The 24,732-nt window shown below is 39.4% G+C and overlaps 2 protein-coding genes across 4 annotated transcripts in view; one reads left to right on the plus strand and one right to left on the minus strand.

Moving 5' to 3' along the window:
* Positions 1-16,143, minus strand: part of gstcd (glutathione S-transferase, C-terminal domain containing) — a 37,512-nt gene extending 21,369 nt beyond the window's left edge. Inside the window, exons 1-5 of one of the 3 annotated variants that reach the window (XR_008962855.1) lie at positions 15,918-16,136; positions 15,110-15,555; positions 14,429-14,875; positions 12,773-13,030; positions 7,172-7,265 (exon numbers count right to left, since the gene is read on the minus strand). Coding sequence is in view for 2 of the 3 variants with exons in the window: in XM_057332351.1 (XP_057188334.1) it covers positions 7,172-7,265; positions 12,773-13,030; positions 14,429-14,875; positions 15,110-15,511 (1,201 nt within the window). In the remaining variant the exon portion in view is untranslated. Of the gene's footprint in view, positions 1-7,171; positions 7,266-12,772; positions 13,031-14,428; positions 14,876-15,109; positions 15,556-15,917 lie in introns of all 3 variants that reach the window. The other 2 variants (XM_057332351.1, XM_057332354.1) reach the window with 2 other exon arrangements.
* A 2,497-nt stretch (positions 16,144-18,640) lies between these two features.
* Positions 18,641-23,411, plus strand: sgms2a (sphingomyelin synthase 2a). The gene is made up of 5 exons (XM_057331200.1): positions 18,641-19,248; positions 20,494-20,611; positions 20,858-21,011; positions 21,187-21,353; positions 22,911-23,411. Exons 1-5 carry the CDS (start codon positions 18,812-18,814, stop codon positions 23,094-23,096), a joined length of 1,062 nt encoding a protein of 353 aa, XP_057187183.1. The 5' UTR covers positions 18,641-18,811; the 3' UTR covers positions 23,097-23,411.
* The last annotated feature ends 1,321 nt before the right edge of the window (positions 23,412-24,732 follow it).

Raw genomic sequence — 24,732 nt, forward strand, 5'->3', positions numbered from 1 at the left:
AAAACTAAAATACCACTGACTGACTATACTTTTTTCTTACACTGGATCCCTAATACTATAATTTCAAAAACAAAGTCCATGCACGAAACAGCACCATATGAAAGTAACAATCTAAAACCTTCTGGATTCCTCTGTACCACTCTTAAAAAAAGGTGTGTCAAAAGGTTTTTCGATGCCATAGAAGAACCTTTTGGTTCAATAAAGAACCTTTAACATCTGAAGAACCTTTCTGTTTCACAAAAGGTTCTTTGTGGCAAAAAAAGGTTCTTCAGATTATAAAAAAGTAAGAAAGAGATGGTTCTTTGAAGAACTTTTGACTGTATGGTTCTTTGTGGAACCAAAAATGGTTCTTCTATGGTATTGCAGTGAAGAACCTTTAAAGCACCTTTATTTTTGTGAGTAAAGCTTGCAAATGTTTTATTCTCACAAAAAGACGAGCCGGAAATAAAGGGTGCAGAAACACCGAGCTTTAAGTCAGGATTTAAGAAAGGCCTGGGAAATGATCTCAGCCTGAGAAAGAAAACTAAGACACTAGAGTCCAGGTGCTCAACCGGCATCTTAAGAGGCACATAAAACTCTTTTCTGTCAGCTTCAAGGCTCATAAAATATCCCACTCGCCCAAATTTGTTCTTAAGCAGGATTTGGTAAGTCTTGTCAGTCATAAAAATCTAAGTTGCAGTGATGTTTGGAAAACTTTCTTCTGACCCATGACCCATGTGCAAATGTATATATGACTCACAAGAACACCTGTACCAATACCAGCCTCCATTCTTCAGGTAAACTAGTATCTTACTTCTACCGTCTTATTTTAGTACATCAAGACCAAGTAGGAATTGTTGATTTACACAAGTGGGCGGTCACGTGCTATGGTATTCACCGTTCTGAGATTTTAGAAGGAATTGCTCTTCGCTAATAGTTGTTTTGCACTGAGAAGGAAGATTATAGTTTTAAAACTGAGAAGAATATCAAATGTAACCTCATGAAACCAAGCCCCCAACATTCAGTGGTGAATTACAGGTTATCTGCTAAACATCGCTCTTGTAAACACTCCAGCGATAGCGCTGCTCTCCTCACAGGTTTTTTAGCATATGTGGGTTCGCGTCAGACAAAGACGCCGCCAAAACACACCCATGCCATGTCTGGAGAATGTAAATACAGCCTCTGAAACCAAAAACCGCCCCTACATCTTTAAACATCACGTCAGATTACATTGTTCAGCGGTGATGTGCCCAATAGCTGTGCTGTTTGTTTAACGCAGAGCCGCTGTGCCCAAGTGTTTCACATTTACACTCCAGTTGCGAGGGTGTTGAAAAAAAAACGTGTCAGGGACAGGCAACCCTACAGAGATGGGAAGTCACTCCTTGAGCGTCTGTCAAATGTGAAGACACCTTTAAAAATACAAAGGGAACAGAGCGATGATGAACTGAATGCGTTGAAGTCATCTCATTTTTAACTAGAACTCGGAGAACTTTCGTTTGAAGTCCGATATACCCCAGAAGTACATCTGTTTTACTTGTAATGTCACGTTATCGTCACCTTGGATCTTCATCTCAAACGCTAAAGATGGACACCTTAAGAACTAACGTTGAATCGGAGAGAATTCAACAACAACAGCATATATTGTGACGTGAAAAACTGTGTTCACAGCAATCTGAAAGGCTATAGATATACACTCACCTAAAGGATTATTAGGAACACCTGTTCAATTTCTCATTAATGCAATTATCTAATCAACCAATCACATGGCAGTTGCTTCAATGCATTTAGGGGTGTGGTCCTGGTCAAGACAATCTCCTGAACTCCAAACTGAATGTCAGAATGGGAAAGAAAGGTGATTTAAGCAATTTTGAGCGTGGCATGGTTGTTGGTGCCAGACGGGCCGGTCTGAGTATTTCACAATCTGCTCAGTTACTGGGATTTTCACGCACAACCATTTCTAGGGTTTACAAAGAATGGTGTGAAAAGGGAAAAACATCCAGTATGCGGCAGTCCTGTGGGCGAAAATGCCTTGTTGATGCTAGAGGTCAGAGGAGAATGGGCCGACTGATTCAAGCTGATAGAAGAGCAACTTTGACTGAAATAACCACTCGTTACAACCGAGGTATGCAGCAAAGCATTTGTGAAGCCACAACACGCACAACCTTGAGGCAGATGGGCTACAACAGCAGAAGACCCCACCGGGTACCACTCATCTCCACTACAAATAGGAAAAAGAGGCTACAATTTGCACGAGCTCACCAAAATTGGACAGTTGAAGACTGGAAAAATGTTGCCTGGTCTGATGAGTCTCGATTTCTGTTGAGACATTCAAATGGTAGAGTCAGAATTTGGCGTAAACAGAATGAGAACATGGATCCATCATGCCTTGTTACCACTGTGCAGGCTGGTGGTGGTGGTGTAATGGTGTGGGGGATGTTTTCTTGGCACACTTTAGGCCCCTTAGTGCCAATTGGGCATCGTTTAAATGCCACGGCCTACCTGAGCATTGTTTCTGACCATGTCCATCCCTTTATGACCACCATGTACCCATCCTCTAATGGCTACTTCCAGCAGGATAATGCACCATGTCACAAAGCTCGAATCATTTCAAATTGGTTTCTTGAACATGACAATGAGTTCACTGTACTAGAATGGCCCCCACAGTCACCAGATCTCAACCCGATAGAACATCTTTGGGATGTGGTGGAACGGGAGCTTCGTGCCCTGGATGTGCATCCCACAAATCTCCATCAACTGCAAGATGCTATCCTATCAATATGGGCCAACATTTCTAAAGAATGCTTTCAGCACCTTGTTGAATCAATGCCACGTAGAATTAAGGCAGTTCTGAAGGCGAAAGGGGGTCAAACACCGTATTAGTATGGTGTTCCTAATAATCCTTTAGGTGAGTGTATATCAACTGTATTTGTACATTTTCCGAAGAACAAAGTAATATCACACCTTTACTCTGCTGGCCATATGATTTACGGAAACAATTCATGTCTGTGGCACGGTTACATAATAAGGTTTATTAAACAGGATTGGTCTCAAAGTTTTCTTTGTGGCTGAAACACTAGTCTCTAGTGAAATCGTGGTTAATAAAAGATTCGGACAATCTGTCGGTTGAACAAATGTGTTGGGGAAAACAGAGATGCCGGTATTGGCTTTTTACTGTTCTTGTAAACATAATGAGGCCTCTATCGTACCACTCAAGAAATCACCGTCGGGGGAAGGATTAGTGTTCAAAAACACGACGCAAAATGTTGTCAAAAAAGCCGGGTAAGCAATCAAACGATGCTTTTATTTCCTAGGCAACAGCAGGGCTTTCAAATCTGTGGGACCAAATAACCTCATCGGCACCACGGATCAATGAGCTAAATGGGTCTTCATTGTCTCGATGAGTCTTCACAGCCCTTTATATAAGGGACGGGTGATAATTGGAGCCTTTTTGTGCTATTGAACACAGAAAATAGAGGCGAGAATAGCAAGAGGATATTTGAACGTGTGACTTCTGGCGTTCTTATTAATAGACTCTGTAAAACCGGTCTAATTGAGACTTCAGCGTGTTCTGATAAACCGGCTCCAAGACGCTTGTTTGAACGCAGATATGCAGAAGGCCACGGTGGACATTCAGGAATAAACATCTGAAAGATGGACAGGACAGCGTCTCAAGGTTGATGGTTAAGCACAGATGCCAGTTATGAAACAGGAAAAGATAGATAAATAGGATTCATGAAAAAAACTGAATGCGTTCTGAAGCAAAGAACAGAGAAGAAAAGAGAACAAAAAAGCTCCTCCTATAAAAAAATCCTAAATAATAAGAAAAGAAGCCTTGCCAAGACAAGCAAATGACAAGCATGAATATTTAGTAGGTGGCATTTTGCAAATAAAAGGGCCGCTGTATTCACGCTCAAAATCATGACTCAAACATTTCGCCCATTAGTAAAATTCATTTACGGCTCTCTGGTGTGTGCACTATACACCGCGGCCGAGTTCAGAAAGTGCTGATGAATCTCCAATCGGGAGCAACAAAACTGCAAAGCCAGCTTTGACAGCAACATTTAATTGGTATTGATTAACTGAACCGATCTAACTGAAGAGATGGAGGTTCAATTAATCAAAGCAAACCAAATGTCGCCTTCTGAAAGGGTAAGTGCCATTTGCCGCTGGCACATGTTAGAAAATAAAGTGGGACCTTCGCATTCAATTCTCAGACGAATCCACGTCCAGTTACTGGAATGTCTGAACGAGCTGGATTTCAAAACGGAAGTGATTTCGGAGAATCAGGACGCACAGGTTTTTGCCATCAGAACGCTAGATACTAGACTACAACAACTGCTGAAAATTATAACCGCAATCCATACATTTTTTGGTTACAAAGAAACAAAAATCAGATATTGAGCAAATACACAGAAACTGCCTGCTTACCTTATGACAACTCGCAATGGTAAGCTTATAGTATTGATTTACAATTTTAGGTATCCGGTATGATTTTTTTCAGACATTGCCGGTTTGACGTCATTTAAATTCAACCTATGTGAAGAAAAGCTCGTAAAGTAACCTGCAATTTCATGTTAAAACAAAGATAGTCTAAAGTTATGGAAAACCAAAACTTTAAAGTTTACAACCTTTCATACAATTAAATGCACCACCACTCAATTATCACTAATCCACATTTTGATAGCAGATTAATTTCGTTCCTGCCCGTCCCTAAAAAAAATGCAGTAAGAATGTCCAGTCCAGTCCATACTATTCCAAATAAGTAAACTGCAATGTGGACTTTTTAATGCTAACTGTCTAAAATCTGACTGCATGCGACTTGCGTCTTTTATTAACTTAACCTGAAAACCTTCAAGACACATTATTGCTACGTTTCACCATTTAGCTGTCAACGACTGATTCCGGTGATGACCTTCCCTCCTCCACTTCCCTTCAAGGCCATAAACCATCTAGAAATTAAGCATCTTAGACAAGTAGCTGCCAAAACAGGCAGACACATCCGGAACACGCCTCCCATGTAAAAGGCCCCTACCCACATAAACACACTGAAGTCTCCTAAAGCTCAACAAGGCCAGTGTTGACAAGGGAAATGAATTCGCATTCAAGGCACTGCCGCCAACCACGTTTCCCAGGTGGCCCCTGGGGCCTCTCTCAGCTCTGTAGTGACAGCCGCTGGTTCTCTCTCCCATCCTCGACAAACTGCATAATAGACACCCCGGCGATGCAATCCACCCACAGACTGCCCTCAATTTAAAACAATATTTATCAGCGCTCTGGAGGAGGCTTGCAAAATGTGGGTGGTAATTGCTGTGTATGTCTCAAACCTCTAAATATTTGGCTAAAATTGGCCAATTAATGTAAAATTCGAATGCCTGTCTTCAAAGACTCTGAGAGATCTCCCAAAAGTAACAGGATTCTTTAATCTTGTTTGTTTTTTTTGTAGCATACAAAATTGTGAATTTGGTTTACTGCACAAGTGCACACATCTTATTGTGTTTCAAAACAGTGATGCAAGCATGAAAACCAACAGACCCCAAAACAAAAGATGCTAAATAATATAATAGAAGCAGTAAATCCCAGAAAAGTTAATGAAAAGACGAGCTGCTTACTACCACACACAGTCACTATCTGATGGGAATAATGTTGTAATGTGGAGGGTCCCAGCACAGAGTTCTGTGGCTCTCCCACACCAATGACTTGTCAGAAGCTGTACTGACTAACAATACCAAGAGATCATGTTTTTCTGTGGGAAGACAGAATGTGCTGACTTAGGATTTAAACGTCTGGACGAGCAATCTGGTTTTAAAGTGAAGTACAAAAATTCACATTAAGAGTTTGAACTTCTCTGCTGAGAAGTTGAGGCCAACAAGACTGCTGAGGCACTTTCTTTGGCTGTTTCCGACTACGACAATCCCCTAACAATGGAGCCTGTCTTAACACCGCGGGTTACCTGACCACCGAAAGATGTCAGCAGCGATTAGTGGGATGCTGGAGCCATGGGGGCTTCATAACAAACAGCAGGACACACACAGGTCTTGCTGTTCTTACACCTTTCCTCTGTTACCGTTCACAGATTCAGCACTTGGGAACACATTAGAGAGGCATGTGTAGGCGTGTGCTGACAGATACAGCCGCTATAGCACAAGGAAAACCACAAAAAAGCAACATACTCGTGAATGTGGGGGTTCTGGTAAGTGCAGTGTGTGATGGTCAACAACACTTTATCCTGTTCTAAGAACTGTGTTGTAGCTTCCCTTGTTCCCTTGTCTAGCACTGTACAAAATCAATGAGTAATGGAAATGGAAATGACTCATAGGCTGGGCAAAAAGGGGAAGTTTTTGTGCCTTTACGACATGCTGCAGACAATCTTTTCTATGAGTTTAACTCTGAAAATATGAACAGATCAATAGATGTCTACTAAAGTCCATTTGAATCTGCACTATAGTGAAAAAAATCCTCTAAATAACAAACATTTTCGGAATGCAAATGGAAGATTGATCAGTCATTGTAAATGTAGCAGAAAATACAAGCGCATGATGGACATGTCCATAATTGTTTCTATCAAAAATCTCTTAAAAAACAAAAAAGCAGCTACCCATCTTTTTAAACATTAACTGAAATCTCCCTCTTTGTTGTTGTTTCTTACAGACTCCAGTAAATGATGCTCTGGGGAGCACTGGTCGATGAGGATTGTTTCCAGACTTTTTACACAAACTGGATGGCTGTCTCTCTTCCGTCTGTCTGCGCGAGGTGATTGGCATCTCGCTGATTCCCGCTGAAAAACAGATGCCTGCTGCTCTAGCTAGTTAAGACCCCTGAGCACGCCTGCTGATAAGCGTCAATGCTCGCCACTCGCAAACACTTTTCCGCAGGTATGATCTGCTTCCAGAAGGCAGACACAAGCAGAGTAACGTTTGTACAGGGCATAAAATGCTCCTTAAGTGACTTTGGTTTATTTATTAAGCATCTAAGATGGCGCCATCAATCATTTAACGTAAAACCTGCCGCTACAACTTTTACCATAGCGTACAGTTGAAAATGAAACCGTTAAAGACTTTGAAGACTGAGTGGATAGGAAAAAAGTCAAAAGCATCTGTTTTAGCCAACAGGCCACTGTATTGCAAAAGGGATGGTAAGAAGGAAGAATGATGCTTCATATGTTTGCCTGTGTGAAAAATCCACCCCAGGTTACCTTCAGTTGGGTTGACGGCCGCAGGTAAACTATGCCAGTCGAGGGTCCACGACGGGCAGGGATGAGGAGAGAAAACAGCATCTATTCCATTCTCCTGAAGAAGACAAGAGCATATAAACACATTACCAGAGCTGCTGTCAATGTAGAGGGTTACAAATGAGTTCTTTATAAGATTACACTCCGGTTGTGCTGTCTGTAGGCAGTAAGTCAGTTCAATGGGTTTAGGAAACAAGCTATTACACTAGAGCTGACAACTGCTTGTGTTTCCTCAGTTGAGAACACCTGAAATAAAATGCCTGTTAAATCAAGAAACAGTTGCAAAGATCAAGCTTGAGAAATCCTACTTTTCAAACCCTTTCAGAGTTATATGTCCTTTGCTTCTTTAATAGAGAATTTGACATTTGACGACCTACAAAAACGAGCAAGAAGCAGCATTATAATTATTTTGTTTTGGAAGCGAGACGCAAACCAAGTACTTGAGATTACATAAAGACATAAATGCCGGCAAGAATGAATCTTGAGCAGGAACGCTTGTTGTGTTAGCATATTTAGTGTTAGCATACCAGTTTGCTAAAGTGTTAGTGGTAGTTAATGTATGTTAAATGTATAAATAGCAAACAGTAAACTTTACTTTGACTAGCGGTACATAAGCACGCCCGTAGCCACGAACAACCGTGGAGCTCGAAACCGGGTTCGAACAACCCACCCCTCACGGTCAACGGTCCAGAATTTAAGTCAGTATTTTTGTGAATTTTTGTATTGAAAATGTGTCCTTTTAAATTACCAATAATTAGGACCATGGGCGGCCGAAGCACAAAAAATCTGAGTGTAAAAACGACACTACTTTGTCAGCAGCTTCAGTGGCACAGTGAGTAAGAGTAGTTTTGACGCTATCAACCAAGTTCAAATCCACCTTTCGCCAAACTAACTCTTCTACATTTTCACATCACATATCGTACAGGCATTTATTTTTCAACAATGCACGGGAACATTTTTGTTTTTATTTTCGGCATGTTTTTCGACGCATGATCTCACAGCATGCCATTGTCAACTTTAGTCATATAAAATCATTTGCCAAAAACAAAATTGTTGACAGTGAAAATGCCGGGTGGCTAGTGTAACAGAGACCAGCGAGAGAGAGCTGTGGCAGTAAACCAAACTCCGACTTCAAGGGTTGCTTTAGTGACAGATGCTTAGCCTCCTCGTTAGAGCACTCCTCTCCCATACCGGACAGATGCTGATTCGAAACCCAGAACGGGTAGAGTAGGAGCAGTTAGTCATTTTGGAAACCCCCTAGCCACAGTATCAAGCCCTGTTTATAAGTATAAGTTTATCATTTGTTAACTTTATTATTCATTATATTTATTAAAGTTGAATGATTTATAGCATTTATTGGTAATATTAAGTATAATTATTGACACCCCACCACAGACCTCACTCATTTTCAAACCCTGGCTACGACCATGAAAGGGCTAACCTTAGGTAATACTGGAGTCATGAGGATTCATGTGTTAAAACTGCCCAGGTCAACTACATGTTAGTACATGTTTGTTAGTTAATGTATTAATTACACCTGAAAGTACAACTTACCAAATGGACCTTTAATAAAGAACAAGGAGTTCTTCTGAGTATTTGTAATGAGCAGCTGGATTCGTAGTGGTCCTCCGATTACACATTTTACCATTTGTATGGAGAGTGAGCATTCACATAAACAGTGGAGTTAAGAGTATTTGAACCTCAAAATGAAATAATAAATGTGGGGGGAAACGACAAAAAAGGTCCACTTTTTGAGAAAAAGAACCACCCCTTCCACAAGGCTGGCTACGGCCCTGATAAGGGTCATATATAAACAGTTTCAAAGCAACAACATAAACAAACGTTATTGCGTATGCGAGCTTTTGTGGCCCAAACTTAACTTTCGGTACACATTCGCAAAGAATAGAGTCCCTGTAGATTATTTCTGATAACAAGCAAAATAAATAACAAGTAAATTACATTAGCTAGCAAGTTAAAAGTATGTCTAGCCAATTTTTTTTGGTTACCAGTAGAAGAACTATCACTTGGCTATAAGAAAAAAATGCGACAGTTACACAACCCATTCAACAAATAGTTTATTTAATATAAATAATATACAATAAAATTCAACAAATTGATAATTTAATACAATTATTATACAACAAAATATTTATGTAAATTAATATATAATATGAATAAAATAAAAATAGTTATACTATTAGCTACTAGCCAGACAAACAAACACTAAGTTAAGCAAGTTAATTTCAGGGCCAGGCGTGTGCGTCCGATGAAACCGTGTATAGCTCGAAAATGCATGGAAAATAACAGTAAACTTTACTTTACTTTTAGTGGGGGACGTTTATACCACAATTAGTAACTGCTTTTTAGGGTGAAGAAAAAAACAGGTTATAAGTCATGGAGAGTCAAAAACAGTGATGTAAAAATTACAATTCTGTATAAGTTTAAAAATGCAAAAACTTTTCTGAAAGGTGATAGAAAGTGTTTCAAAAACTAAAGAGCTGTTTAAGGAGCTGGAGGTCATTAAAAAAAAAAAACGGTACAGTAACTACAGTAAGAGCGCACATGCAAAACCTTATTGCACTTCTCGTATTATTTCCCCCAAATGATGTATCCCTTCATTGTTTCCTCACTCTTGTAAGTCGCTTTTTGAAAAAATAAAAAAACTGAGTTATCTCATTTTGGAACCAAACTCTTCAAATATACAGTAAGTATACACAAAAGTATCAACATTAAGTTTGCGACACACACTTCACACCAGACAAGTGAGTCATTTGCTTCTTTAAAATGCAACAGGCTTGTTCGTAAGAAGAGAACGCGCTGAAGTCTAAAAGACCAGACTGGACCTCAGGAACACCTCAGGAAAGTAGTGGGTGGATTTATTGATTTATAACAGGAGGCAACAAACACCAGGTGTACCTCATCATATACCGCCAATGGCGATTCTCTTTTCCAACATGTTTCATGGCCCTGGAATTGGCGTCTGCAACGGGATGACGGGAAACAACTTTTTTTAAGGAGGAGGTAGAATTCTCCATGAGCACACACGTCCCTGACACATTCAGCCAAGAGATGCTCATGTGGGAGACGTAGATTCAGTTCTAGCACTGAATTATTTCCCCCTCTCTCTACCCAAAATTTCCTGTTCCTCAGTCACACAATAAAAGCACCAAAAAGATAAAACAACTGTGTGTAAAAGCCCATGACAATACAGTCAGTGAATCACGACAACAAGCTCATCTACACCGCTTATCCCCAGTGTGCATATCATAACATTATAACTTTTAAGATAAGTGCCTGACAACTTTATTGCTTTAAATAGGAATTTGTAAGACACCTTGAAATCCTTTAAACGATTATCAATCACTCCACACAAATGCAGGTCCCAATGCAGAATCACGGTACATCATTTAGAAGCCAAAACAGAGTTTTTAAGAGTTCTCAGGTTCATTGCTTCAGGGCATGTCTGTCTGATTATTGTTGATAAACAGTAGCTTGTTATCCGCCTCGCTGTTTGCCGTCCTGTCCTTACAAATCCAGGCTGGCTATAAGGTCCGACTCCACGGACGAAACCCACCGGCAACAGCTGCAAAGCAGACCTAAAGCTAAAAGCACGCAGACTGAAAATCCTTGCGGACGTTGATGCATTTAGGAGTGCACGCTGAGCTCCAACTCATTCGCACACACTAAATTGATATCCACTAGCGTGACGGGAAATATCTGATTTATAGTAGCTGAATGCCAAAAGTGGCAAACCAGCATACACATACAGGAAGGTGGGAGTAGGGTTCTGCAGCGGGACTGAGAATTTGAAGGCAGCTGTGCATTTATCACCTGCTAGAGACTCAACTGCAGCATTGTGGTCCAAAAAAACACTCGGGTTACTCTGGTCGCCCCTCCTGCGAAGGAGTATGAGAGCACTGCGGGCTCTTTACTCATTATCGGCAGATTTCTGCACTGGGGATAAAGTGTTGTTGGAGTTTGTGGTGTGTTCAGAAGCTGGGTAAAACAGCGGGACTCTAACAGAGGAGGTGGGCGATCGAGAAGAGTGCGCAGGAGGTTACAAACTAAATCAGCCGATTCTCCGGGGTAGGCGAGCGTTCATCGGGAAACAGTAATGATGTCACAAGCTGAGCCTGCCGTGTAATACAGCCTTATGGGTCCATTATTATCCGGAACAGCGAGTGAACAAAAGTCTGAAACACAGGGGTCTGCGAGTAAGCGAGCGATTTATCATGAACTGACAATAATATTAGAAGAACTGAAATAAAAGGCTAAAGTTAGATAGAAGAAACTACAGTGGCGGTAGCATGGGACTCCAAAGGTTACCATGGTAATATCACAACCAAACCAGAAAGCATTACTACATCACACTCAAACACCTGTTCATGAAGTGAGACCAGGTCAACTGTTAAAAGATACTGCAGGATAGATTTATAATGGGTTTTGTGTGCCTTCCGCAATAATACATCATTACTAAATAAATGAAAACATATGGTATTATATTATCTGCAGAGTTTCTAAAGACAGTTAAAATGAATAAATCACTACCTCTTTCAATAATAAAAGTAATGTACTGTGAAATTCCATTCAATTATTCTCCATTCTCTATATACTTAGCCTGATATTTTATTTTCAGAAAAGAATGACTTTATGACCAAACTACATCAAAGTTGACTGATAACAGGATTTTTTTACTTCACCCTTTGTTTTGAAGGCCGTAAGACGATCATTTTCATCTCACGAATGTACTTTCAATCGGTTGAGCGGCTTTTCGACAAAAATGATCTTGCCATACAATACATTGTTTACGCAGTTATACGTTGAGCTTTTGTGAATAACATTCTTACTGGCTTTGTCAAACATTTTCCAAATGAAGGTTATTTTAAAAAAGCTTTTATTTTCAAAACTATCATCAATTTTTACTCTACCACTGAAAACTGAACATTTGAAATGTTTGACTTTCTCGTGTTACATCTAAAAACAAACCATACATCATTACATCTAAAACAAACCATAATATTCGTTTTAGCCGTGTCATTTAACCCCTTTAAAAAGAAAATGACCCACATTGATAAGCTATTTACTATAAACGCAATATTTCATGAAAAAATAAGAATTGTCATTTTTAATTTTCACTGGGACTTTAAACGTCAGATTCAGAACTTGAAAGAACTGGCTGTGTTTGTCAGAGTCAGATAGCGCCTTAATACCAGCCTCCTTAAAGTATCAAGTGGCAGGGAGTCCCATCAGTTAAGAGCGAGTCAGTGCGGCTGCTGTTCTGCCTCGCTGGAATGCATAAATCCTTTATCATCACGGTTCAGACCCGCAGTGGCACGCGGGCCTGCCGTAAAGGGATGCTGAACGCATTGAGAGCGGATCGCTGTTTGGGGATTATGCGAGTTTGCCACTGACAGGTTTAGCGGAGTGGCAAAGAGTGGCGCGTCTGTGAGCCGCATACGTTATCTCTTTCCGTAGAAAGCGATAGAAGAGAAGAGATGGGAAAAGAAGACTGAGGCGAATAAAATAAGAGAGTGAGAGAGAAAAAGGAAAAAGAAATTAAATTACCTGCAGCTTGGTCAAAGTTGGCCTAGGGCCCCCGATGAAGGGCTCTTGCATGACTGCGGGGCTTTTCTGCTCTGCTTCGATGGGTCGCGGGGGCTCTGGGTGGGGGGGACAAGGGTCAGCCGTGCCTAGACTGAGGAGGGCCATCCCACAATCCTTTGCGGCCCTCGAAACAATGGGGAGCTCCTGTACACGCTGGTACCATTTCAGCAGCAAGGGGAGATGGGAGAGTGTGGTGGGGGAGTGCTTTTGAAGGGAGATCTGAAACATAAAAAAGTTATATATGTTTTAATTAAACTAAAGGTTATTAATCATTTTAATGATGTACCAAAAATATGTTGTTCATGGATGCGACATGTTCATCAAGATATTCATATTAAAGTATGTACGATTCTACTCTGTGTATGTTTCGTGTTCCCAGTTACGCCCATTAAATTTTCTAAAATAACGTGAACGTGCATTTACAAAATACGCAGTGACAGCGAAACGGCCTAACTTGAGTGACCCATCAAAGTGCCGTTTCCACTGAAGCGAGAGCTGGAGCTTCCTGACGCCCGTATCATTGCTTCTCAAAGAGAAGCGAGAAGGAGGACGCGGGCGTGGACAGAAAGTGGGAGACATGCTAGACGGAGTGTGAAACGCGAGGCACCGACGCGCCGCTGGCTGCACAGAGCCTACAGCGGGAGAAAAGAGTGCAGAACGAACCGTGACAACATAAGAAAAACACAAAAAAGAAAACATAATCGAGATATAGAAAAATGAATGGATGGATGGATGAACACATATTCATACAGATTCAAACAAACTTGAGCCGAAGGTCATGTAGGGAACTAAACGTGCTTTGGGCTTTTCGGCAGAAATTAAAAATAAAATGGTAATTCTGGTACCTGTTATGGCCATTCCAATTTAAATACAGTAAATAAAGTTGATAGTTCATAAGAAATAGCAAAACCAAATGGCCCAATTTGTCTGTTTATCTGACAAAACAATTCTGTTATACTGGCGCACAGGTTATACTTCTCCTATGAATACCAATGGCACAAGATCAGCGTCACATTACTACAGAGCCTGGTTTTTCACTAGAGGAACTCACCAAACACGCAAAGGGGCAACAAAATGTCTTAAAGCGATAGTTCGCCCAAAAATAAAAATTCTGTCATCTGTCCTCATTTACTCCCCCATGTCCTTCAAAACCTGTCTTTGACTCTTTCAAGGAAACACAAAAGAAGATATTTTGAGAAATGTCTCAGTGTCTCATTTTTGGGTGAACTATTTCTTTAATATAGTTTAAATAAATCCAAAACAAGCATTAACATCAGCTAAAACAAATGAAATAAAGTTATTTCTTGAGTATTTCAAATACAAGTCTTTCTAGAATATTTTATTGGGTAGAAATTGTCAGAGGGGCCTTAAAATGTTCTGGACAATTGGGGAAATAATATTCTAATATGCTTCCTTTCCTCGTGTTTTTTTGACTATGGTTTTAGTGGTTAAAAGCGTAAGATCCACCAAGAAGCCGCCTGCATTATTAAAGACACAGTGGAACAACTTTTCCCCACGAGCTTCAAATGTCTCCTCTACTAAAAAAGAAATGCTAGAACAATCCTTTGCTCATGTGTAATAAGATGTCTTGCAATCTGTAAGCATGGCTTTTCTTACCAGATACTGATGGATGCACGGCAGCAGCACAACATCAGTGAGTGTGAAGTACAAGCCCTCTGCGAACACATGTTCCAGCTCAGGCAGATCTGTGGTCTTGACTTTCCTAATGTCAGAGCGCTCTCTGGTGGAGACGGAAGGGACCGCATCGACAGAAAGCTTAGCCAGAGCAGCATCGAGTTCAACCCCTTGGCTCTTTTCTTGGACTCCTAGCTCAGTACTGGGGCCATTTGTTTGGGAATCGCTCTGAGAGGAATTCTTCTTCTGTTGTTGAAGCTTCTGTCTGCGTATCTTGTCATCGTTGTGGACTTTGACGGGTTCCCCTAACCTCTTCTCTAAGTTGAGGACCGCAACGGGCAGAAGAAACGTGTGGTCTGTAGGGTTCTGTAAGTGTTTCTCCACTGCAGAGGGAATCTCCAGCTCACAAAGTCTGGTCCACTGACTCACCTGAGGAACAGAAAACATGTAAAGAAAGATTTGACATATGAATGTTGTTTATTTATGAACTATTTGTGTCAAACTATGCGTGCTGACATCAACAGAGTCCCCCAACCGGGCTTTTGGAAACCTATAAGCGTTCTTGATTGTGGAAGAAATGTCAAGGCCGACAAATTCAAACGTATGTAAAAACATTGTATTGTTTTGTTTAGCATTTGCGCATTTGTTTTTTAGTATACACACTTCAGCACAAGCCTTCAGACAGGTGTTCTTGAAGCCCAAGAGTGAAGCCACATCCCTGCGGCCTGGCATCAGATGGCACGTCCTCTGAATGATGCGTCGCAGTAGGACAGCCAGACCGGCTCTGCAGAAGCCAGCGTCAGGCTCTAATGCGGCCGGGAGACGGCACAGCCTAACCAGATCTGGCAGCTCCTCTCTCACCACCTCGGCAACATCGAGACCCTCGGGCACCAAACCTGACTGCAGAACATCAGGCTGATCTGTGACCAGGTGCACGTGAAAGGATGAACACTCTGTGTAGGAGAGGAGGAACAGCGTGATGGAGGTGTGGAGGGGGAGAGACACAGCTCCATTTACAGTGGACACCTCTAGATAAAGTAGCTCTGTGTCACACTGTGGCTTCATTTTGATATTTCAGTGCTGGTGAGATCTCATGGGTGACTGGAAATCTGCAAGAGAAAAAATACAGGGTCTTACCTAAAACTAACGTTGTTATCTGATTTATCTATTATCTGTTATCTATTATATGATGTTTAATAGCAGTAAAATGCCAGTAAAAGGTTTTAATTACATAAGTAAACAATGGCATACAACCTGTGTATTATTTTGAACTATAGATGTATAAAGAAATCTTCTGACATCATGCAAGTCTTAAAAAAATATTTTTACTGCTACTGTAAAAAGCCTCATATGCATAATGAATAAATTTGCAACGGTATGTATTTACCTGATGTATTTATTCATGTGTAAACATTTGGTTATTGTTTTTACTAAGTAAACGGTACAAATGAAAACAATGTTAGATACTTACAGTGTTCAAATAGAGCAAAAATCCTGTAGGAAACACATGTGCAGCTGTTGTGTCACACTAAAAACATTCCGGATGTAAACAAATTCGCTGTTGAGTTCCGCCACTTGAGGCGCCATGGCGTCAAAGTCCAATTATTTTATTTGACAAGGTTTTCAACGTTCAGGCAATATTTGTATAATTTTACGTTGAAATTGTACATTATTTAGAGGATAATGAGTTAGATCGATAGAGATGTTTTTTTGTTATTTGTGTTAATTTACTGTATGTTAGGGTTTCACCTGCAACCTAAGCATTTTTCGTGTAGCATGCTGCTTGAGGCAAGGAACACATTATCCAAGCTATTTGCAACCCTGTGATACTGTATTTCTGAAAGAAATGAGATATTATGAAAGAAAATTCTAAGATTTTATAAATAACACAGCTTTAGAATTGCATATTTTATTTACATGATATGCACTCATGTGCGTTAAGTGCCATTTCCTTTACTAAAAATTACCATGGTTTTACTACAGTTAAAACCAAAAAAAACATGGTTACTGTAGTAAAACAATGGTTTTGCCCTAAGTAATCAATGCACCAAAAATCCATGGTTACTACACTTGTACCACAAAAAAGCCATGGTTAATTTTCGTAAGGGTTAAACGACAGGAAAAAGAAACTTAAGACATTGTACTGCTGTTTTGCAGTGTTTATTCACTTGTTAAATTAAAGGAGTAGTTCACTTTCCATAGAATAAAAACTACTATGGAAAGTCAATGGGGGCTTATTTTAAAGTGAACTACTCCTTTAAGGGTTGCTACAGGCGAAGATCTTAATATGGTTGGTTTAAAATCCACAAAAAGGTTTTCCAGGGAGTGTAGTTCAGTTTAATATGCAAATTGACATGTATATATGCTAATTTTGCTTGTAATGAATGTACGCAAATGCTTTTAAGCAAAGTGACTAGTGTGGGATACTACACAACAAACCATTCAAGTTCAAGTGCACGGGTGCGTCTAAAAGAGATAATACAATCATCTCGGCGAGAAAAAGCTCTTCTCTCTCATCTACTTAAGTGTGAGGCGGGGTCTCCCTTCAGCCTCCACTGTCCGTCCCTTTGATGCTGAATTTACTCAGCATCCAGCTGGGAGGGGGTACGCGCAACAGGCCCGAGCCCTATCATTACCAATTTTGTTGCCACTGGGCACCACTGCTCCCTGGGAGAAAAATACAGCTTTGGTTTGGAAGGCAGGAGTCAGGTCTGGAAATAGCACAGTGGCAGGGCAGGGGACACGCCGAGCCAGCAAAGCCATCCATTACTGCATGTGGTACAGATTTTCCTCTGCTGGTTCTCCACCACAAGCATCACTATCAGAGCGCAGGGTGGAGACTGCCTCTCTGAGCTTGAAGGGATGAAGGAAGTTTGAGAACCACTGTCAGATGAAGACTGTAGTTGCGTTGGGACGGACACAGCTGAGTTTTGCATGTGGTGCTACGGGACACAAAGGCAAGTGAATTTGATCTGTTCACTTGAATGGCAAAAATATAAATGAATGGTAACAAACATTTTTTTGAATTCTGAAACAGGAGATATTGGTGATAATGATTGTTTTTCATGCATCATGTTACAAAGAATCCCATGTACGACAGGAGCAGATTTGCAATAGGAACTCATTTCCAATGCAATTACATTTCCGCCTAAATTGGTTTGGAGGAAATCGATGCCTTCGTGTTGAGTGATTTCTACGATTAATCATCCTCTCTGTGTTTTTCATGATGTTCTGTTTATTGGCTTGTAAATATTGCATGTCTTTGTAATGAGGGGGATTGAAATGCAAAGGAGCCAAGTCTGAAATGATCTTGTTTCTCGGTTTAACCAGAATGTTCCTGCTGTTCGTTTTCTTTAAATAGTAACTTGCAATTGCCAAGTGTTTCAGTTGCTTTTAATTTGTGTGCTTTATATTATTATATTTAACACATAATAGATGGCTACAGGTTAAATTTTTCCTTAAATAGATGAAAGATATAAAAACAATTTTGGAACATGAAAACTAAAAACATGAAAAGGAATGCATTAACTGTTCTACTATAATATAATAAAGTTTGACCAATTAGTTATTTACAATAAACATTACTACTATTATGTATTAAACAAATAGCTCCCCAAAAATCTTTTACAATTTGTGTCAATGGATAAAAAACTATGTTTTTAGGAAGAATTATATAAAATATGTTTTAATGTACACCTTATTTTCTGTGCTCTATATATTGGCATCAGTCATTAAACCCATACCGGTTAACCACAAGTCCTGTAATTTTACATACATTCCAACCCATGTTTAGGTAAAATATAGTCAAACCATGGGCTGAAACAACTCAACATTTTTAGAGTGTACAAAAAATATTCTGCCATCATTTATCCACCCTCATGTCTTTCAAACCCTGTATATGACTTTTTCTTCTGTTTAACACAAAATAAGATATTTTGAGAAACGTCTCAATGGTTTTGTGTCCATGCAATGGAAGTCAATAGGGTTCAGTGTTATTTGGTTACCGACATTCTTCAAAATATCTTCTTTTTGTGTTCTGCTGAAGAAAGAAAGTCATACAGGTTTACAATGTAACGGGGGTGAGTAAATGATGACAGCATTTTCATTTTTGGGTGACCTGTCCCTTTAAGTAAAATAGGATTGCTTTTTGTGTATGTCATGTCTTTAATGACCAAAAGTTGATTATAATCCACATGTTGAATGTTCGTTTCTGCCTGTAATATTCTATAACGCTTTTCCTGGTTTTCTTTTTTCCACAGCTGCATTATTCGAGAGCTTCCATTATCATCCCTGAGAAGATTAACCCAGGGGCCCGTACAGGAGAGTGTCCTGTAAAGCCATCATTAGTGGGTTTTGTGGGCACTCATGGCGTCGGCAGACCACCAAGGACGCAAGGACCCCACAGATATCTCCAGAGCAGATGGAGCTCCATCCACTGCTACGTCTTGCCCCGTCCACAGCCACACCACCGAAGAGCTGAAGAGGAACGGTTTAAGGAAGGGGCTGGGAAGACATCGAGACTATGTCAAAATCTCTGTGCCGGAAGGAAAAGGCAACAAGTTGCCGTCGGAATGGTGGAAGACCATCATCGCTTTGGTTTATGCCGTTTTAAACTTGGTTCTGACCACAGTTATGATCACAGTGGTTCACGAGAGAGTGCCTCCTAAGGAGAGCAGCCCACCTTTGCCAGATAAGTTCTTTGACTATGTCGATCGTGTTCAGTGGGCGTTTACAGTGACTGAGGTTAATGGGATGGTGCTGGTGTCCATATGGGCCATTCAGTGGCTCTTTCACAGATACAGGTGGGTGCCATTGGTGACATGTGCATGTCTAATGTTGATCCAGAATAGTATTAATGACACTGTAGTTCTCACAATTCTAAAAAATACTTTTTATGATGAAAAACAATGAGAGGAGACACCTAACCTTTAGAACAGTGATTCTCAATTTGTGTAGAGTGCATCGCTTTGTTGCCCCCCAAATGAAGACTTATAATCTTATATTTATATTCAGTTATACAATGCTAGAACATAAATTCTTTTGGTTGGTCATCTTATTTCTCTGATGCTTGATTGCCTAAAATTTATGATGGATTTCTAAATTTCATAAAGTGCCACAAAATCTGTGGCCCCCCTCAATCCATTTTAGGGCCCCCAGTTTGACAACCACTGATTTAGAAAGTTTTGAGGGTTGCAATTGATTTTATGTGAGGTTTGCAAAATGTGCAACACTGTCACTGAAATTTAACACATGTCCCAATACTTTTAAGAATCATTCTTTTTATTTTTTACATTAATGAATATATTATTATTCATATTTATTTTGTTTTTTCCCACATTTATATTTATTTAATAGCCTAACGGTACGTAAAAAATATGCCACAATGAGTAACAGGCGTAAAGATTTATACTGTAGGTAAACTCATAACTGTTTGTTGCGATATAACATACTGTATAAGAATTCACATGGAATTTAGAAACATAAGACATCAGATTGATTTTTTGAAATAATTTTTTATCTAATGATGAATATCCAATGAAGAAATATACATTTATAATGATACAAACACTTCATCATTATAATCTTTATAAAATGCTTAACAGATTTCCATTTATTAATTGAACATGTCAATGTATAAAAAAAAAAATGTATCAAATTGTCATGACGTTCATAATTAGTTAAATGTACTTTGAGAGATGCTCATTCAATACAATTGTTAATTATTGTTAACATACCTGTATAAACTACCTCTCATTCTTCTGAATATTTCTGTAAGTATGAAGTCCCAGTAAAGTCTCGAGATTACGTAACCTTATTTTAATTGAACTGAATCTGAGCTTGTCGGCTCCAGTCTGCACATTTCTGGCCATATAGAGCTGACAGATGTGACATAATATCATATAAATGGTTACAATGAAAGAGCCGTAAGTGTACAGATTTATGCCCTACCCTTAATAATCGAATAACTTGTGGTCAGTGTGGTGCATTAAAAGCTATTCACAACATAACCCATAATGGTGACATGAATTTATTTATTTATTTAACAGGGCTATTGTGGGAAGACGATATTTATTCATTCTTGGCACACTGTACATGTATCGATGTATAACCATGTATGTTACCACTCTACCCGTGCCCGGCATGCACATGGTGTGTGCACCAAAGGTAAACAGCAATTTAAAAAGTATTTCAATATTAGATAAGATCTTAGATAAAAAAAGCAAATTTTGTTTTTTAAATCTGTAATATTCTGAACAATGTGAGGATTTATAGCATAGCTTTTTAATGTTGTTTTAATCACAGCAAGAAAACACTCAAATATCAGCATCCAGTCAGACATTTAGTCTGTGACCTTGTTTTCACTCATTTTTGCACTCATTCCCATCATTTGTCTCCTGCTCTTTCATTCAGCTTTATGGCGATTCTGAAGCGAAGCTGCAGCGTGTTTTGCAATTACTCTCTGGTGGCGGCTTATCGATCAATGGCTCTCATCTGCTGTGTGGAGATTTCCTCTACAGCGGCCACACTGTCATTCTCACACTCACGTACCTCTTCATAAAGGAGTGTATGTCTCACATTTTACCTAACAAACGAACATCATTTGCCATTAAACACTGCCATTTTGCAGCTTTCGGTTCATCATGCGTAGCTTTTAGTTATTTATTGTTTTTATTTATTGTTTGAGGTGAATGCTACAGTATGATCTATAGATTTACTTTTCATTTATTCGTTTTTTACAGATTCTCCTCGTTCATTCTGGTGGTATCACCTTGTGTGTTGGTTAATGGCTGCTGTGGGTGTCGTTTGTATCCTGGTGGCTCATGAACACTACACTGTGGATGTGGTGGTGGCTTATTTTATCACCACCCGACTCTTCTACTGGTATCACACTATGGCCAATTTGCAGGTAGATGTTATTATTAAATCTAATGTACGTTTTTTTGTTTAGTGCCTTGAGAAACCTGCAGCAATTCACATAAAAAAACACATGACAGTCATGTTTAGAAATTATTAATTTGGCAAATAACTAAACATTAAAACTTGTGTTTGGCTAACAACGCCAAGGTCATAGGCTTGATTCCCAGGGATCACACACTGATGAAAAGCTGTAATGTATTGTAGGTTGGTTTGGATAAAAGCTTTTGGCAAAAGTATAAGTGTACCATAAATTAACCCTAAAATATTTTTTTTTAAAACCAAGGGCCCTATTTCAACGATCTAAGCACATGGTCTAAAGCACAGGGCGCAAGTGCACTTAGGGCGTGTCCGAATCCACTTTTGCTAGTTTAAGGTCCCCGTGAACCGGAAGTTGCGATAGTTTTTACTTCCGTATTTTGACGCATTTCCGAGTGAAATAGAATTTTGAATGAGAAAATTAGTGGGCGTGGCTTTTGTCTTTCTCTGCGATTTGATTGGATGTATAAAAACAGCCGTTGCATTCTGAAATGGAACTGGCAGCAGACTGACAGTTAAAGGGGAGGAGTTCACGGATGCTCCGCCCAAGCCGTCTAACATAGGTCATCTAAGATGGAAATTCATTACAGGACGGAAGTGCATTTTCAGATTTTAATTTAAGATTATGAAGGCACACGATTTTTAAAAAGAGAATGACCCACATTGATAAACTATTTACAATAAACGCTGCCCACAATTCATCAAAAAATAGGCATTGTAATATTTTATTTCGCTGGGACTTTAAGGACGAGAAAAACGGTCAGCGCGGCAAGTGCATGGTCTAAAAGCCTTGCACACAAACACCAAAAACACACAAATATCTTACATAATACAAACATCTGACACCTCAGGGACACACACACCCAGGCTTTCAGAACCTGTAAATTAGACCCGGAATATCATTAAAATCAAAACAAAATGGCAATGAACCTTTTACAGAAAGTGTACACTCAGACTATGAAAATCCATTAGGCCAGGCATTTGAGAAATGACTCCCTGTTGGTCACAAAGTGCAGCATATTTGATGTTGAAGCCAATCTAGATTTTAGAAAATGCTTTCAAACTATCAAAACACATGCACAGACAAATCAAAGTTGTTCATTGTTTTGCAAGCAAAGTGGCAAATGATATCACTCGAACAGGAGGAATCTTTACCACAGATCTCTGCATTTGTCCTGCATGAGGTTACTTCAGGAATATGACCCTTATGACCCTAAACTACCTTGAAAGTAATAAAATACAGCTTTTCTCTAGCTCAAGTGAAGTGCCATGCAAATGACAAGCAATGCCAAGGTTGTGGGTTTAATAAAATGTATAGTTTGATAGCAGTGCAAGTCTAAAATATACTGTATGTAAAAGACAAAAAATAAGTTTTGAAAACATATGATTTGCAATAGTTCTTAAGAAAACTGAAAATGAGAAACCTGGTGAAAAAGGTTCATTTAGATCTTCATATTTTCCTAAAGACTGTGCTTGAATGGATATCTTAACTCTCTGCTGTTTTCAACAGACTTTAAAATGTTCCCCGAACAACTACCTCACTCACACCTGGTGGAACCCCGTGTTTAATTTTTTTGAGAGGAACATCATGACTCAAGTGCCCTGCTCTTTCTGCTGGCCGATGACATGGCCCCCCGCTTGTCTGAAGAACCCCTGTAAGAAATATTCCATGGTGCAGAGTGGACGCGAAGAGTGACTTTATTTGTCATTGTGAATTCATCAGTGTTTTGTGACTATCTAAATCCAAAGACCAACAGATCAAAGGCTGCTTGTGAGGTCTTATCTTCCTCATGTCCATTTGGAGCAAGAGACAAACTTTTGTTATATGTAGCCAAACCAATATTATTTGACAAGTGTTTATGTTTTATTTATATGCAGTCAATGTGCCCAGAAACACACAAATTGTAAGATTCAAACGGCTTACTAGAAGTGTTATGGATATAAAATTGTAGATTTCCAGAAATGCTCTCACTCTCTTTCTGTCTCTCTCTTTCACACACGCATGCACACATGTTGCCATTAGTGTTGTTTACAAATGTTTATTACAATACAATTTTATTGAAATGCATGTTTCTTTCTATTGTCTATTCTTTTTATATTTCTTTTTATAGATATCTTAGAAAAAAATAAACGTTTTACATTAAAGGCTTTTTGAGTTTTTAATAATAAAATAAAAAAGAATTCTCAACAATGCAACATCCATCAAATGCCTTCTGTATGCATAATACTACTGGCGTGTTATATTTAAAGCATAAAGTATATTTTAAAAAATCTATACAATATAATTTTGACAACGCCCAATAAAAGTACACACTGTAAACTTGCGGTTAAACTTTTACAGAACTGAGAGCTGTTTCAGTGAGAAACTGTTCTTATTGGATCATTTTGGCCCACCCCAGAGCCATTGAGAGAGAGAGAGTTGCGTCAACTCCGTTGACTCCAATGGAACAGTTTTTTTTCACAGCAATGGCGGTTCATGGAGGCTCTCAATAGAGGGTATGGTATGCATTGACATCACTTTCCCACGTGAACATGTCGGGACACGCCCTGGGACACGCTGCCCTGGGTGGCAAAACACCCAGCAAAATGTCTTAGAAAAGGACTAATACACGCAACCTGGACTAATACACGCAATTATTTGCTGAGAAATTACAAGCAGCTGGACTCGACGGTGATCCTTACGACTTCCCTACGATTTAGAAAGGAATCAGGTGTTCCTGGGCACTGAAATGTTGCACGGAATTGCGTTTCCTGATATTTTAAGCAGTCGTTTCTGAGTGTTTTGCCACCCACGGGGGCGTGCTCTGGCGTGCTCACGTGGTGTTCACGTGGTAAAGTGACGACACGTTCATACCCTCTATACCCAGATAACAATTTTTGGTTACCAGAACGTTACAGAAACCATGAAACTAACGTTTTATTTACGTATAGATAACCAAAAACAAACCTTAAAAAAACTTTCTGGGAACCAGAAACTAACGTTAGGGGAACGTTCCCAGAACGTTAGCCTAAAATATTTTTCTCGGGTCCGTTTGGCTTCACTACACGTCAGTAATGAATATATCCATGCTGTGTTTTTATCCATCGCTTGTCTAATCTAATTAAAATAAGTAAAATACATCATCCCACACAATATGGAGGATGAAATCAATGCATTAGATTATTCTTTTAGCCTAATAATTCCATTTTCATTACTGAAGTAGCCTAATTTTCGATTTAAACAGCACAGTATATCATTTCTAATAAAACCACACTGTGTGTATGCCTACCTCAACATCAGACATTATATATATCGAAATAAAATAAACAATGACTTCAACACAATATTTAAA

This window comes from Triplophysa rosa, linkage group LG4 (assembly GCF_024868665.1).
Source record: "Triplophysa rosa linkage group LG4, Trosa_1v2, whole genome shotgun sequence".
NCBI lineage: Eukaryota > Metazoa > Chordata > Actinopteri > Cypriniformes > Nemacheilidae > Triplophysa > Triplophysa rosa.

Excerpts from the sequence above, each read along its gene's own strand:
- sgms2a (XM_057331200.1), top strand. The coding sequence starts at position 18,812 with ATGGCGTCGGCAGACCACCAAGGACGCAAGGACCCCACAGATATCTCC. Across the intron at positions 19,249-20,493 it reads TGGCTCTTTCACAGATACAG|GGCTATTGTGGGAAGACGAT; the intron begins GTGGGTGCCATT and ends TTTATTTAACAG. Across the intron at positions 21,354-22,910 it reads ACACTATGGCCAATTTGCAG|ACTTTAAAATGTTCCCCGAA; the intron begins GTAGATGTTATT and ends TGTTTTCAACAG.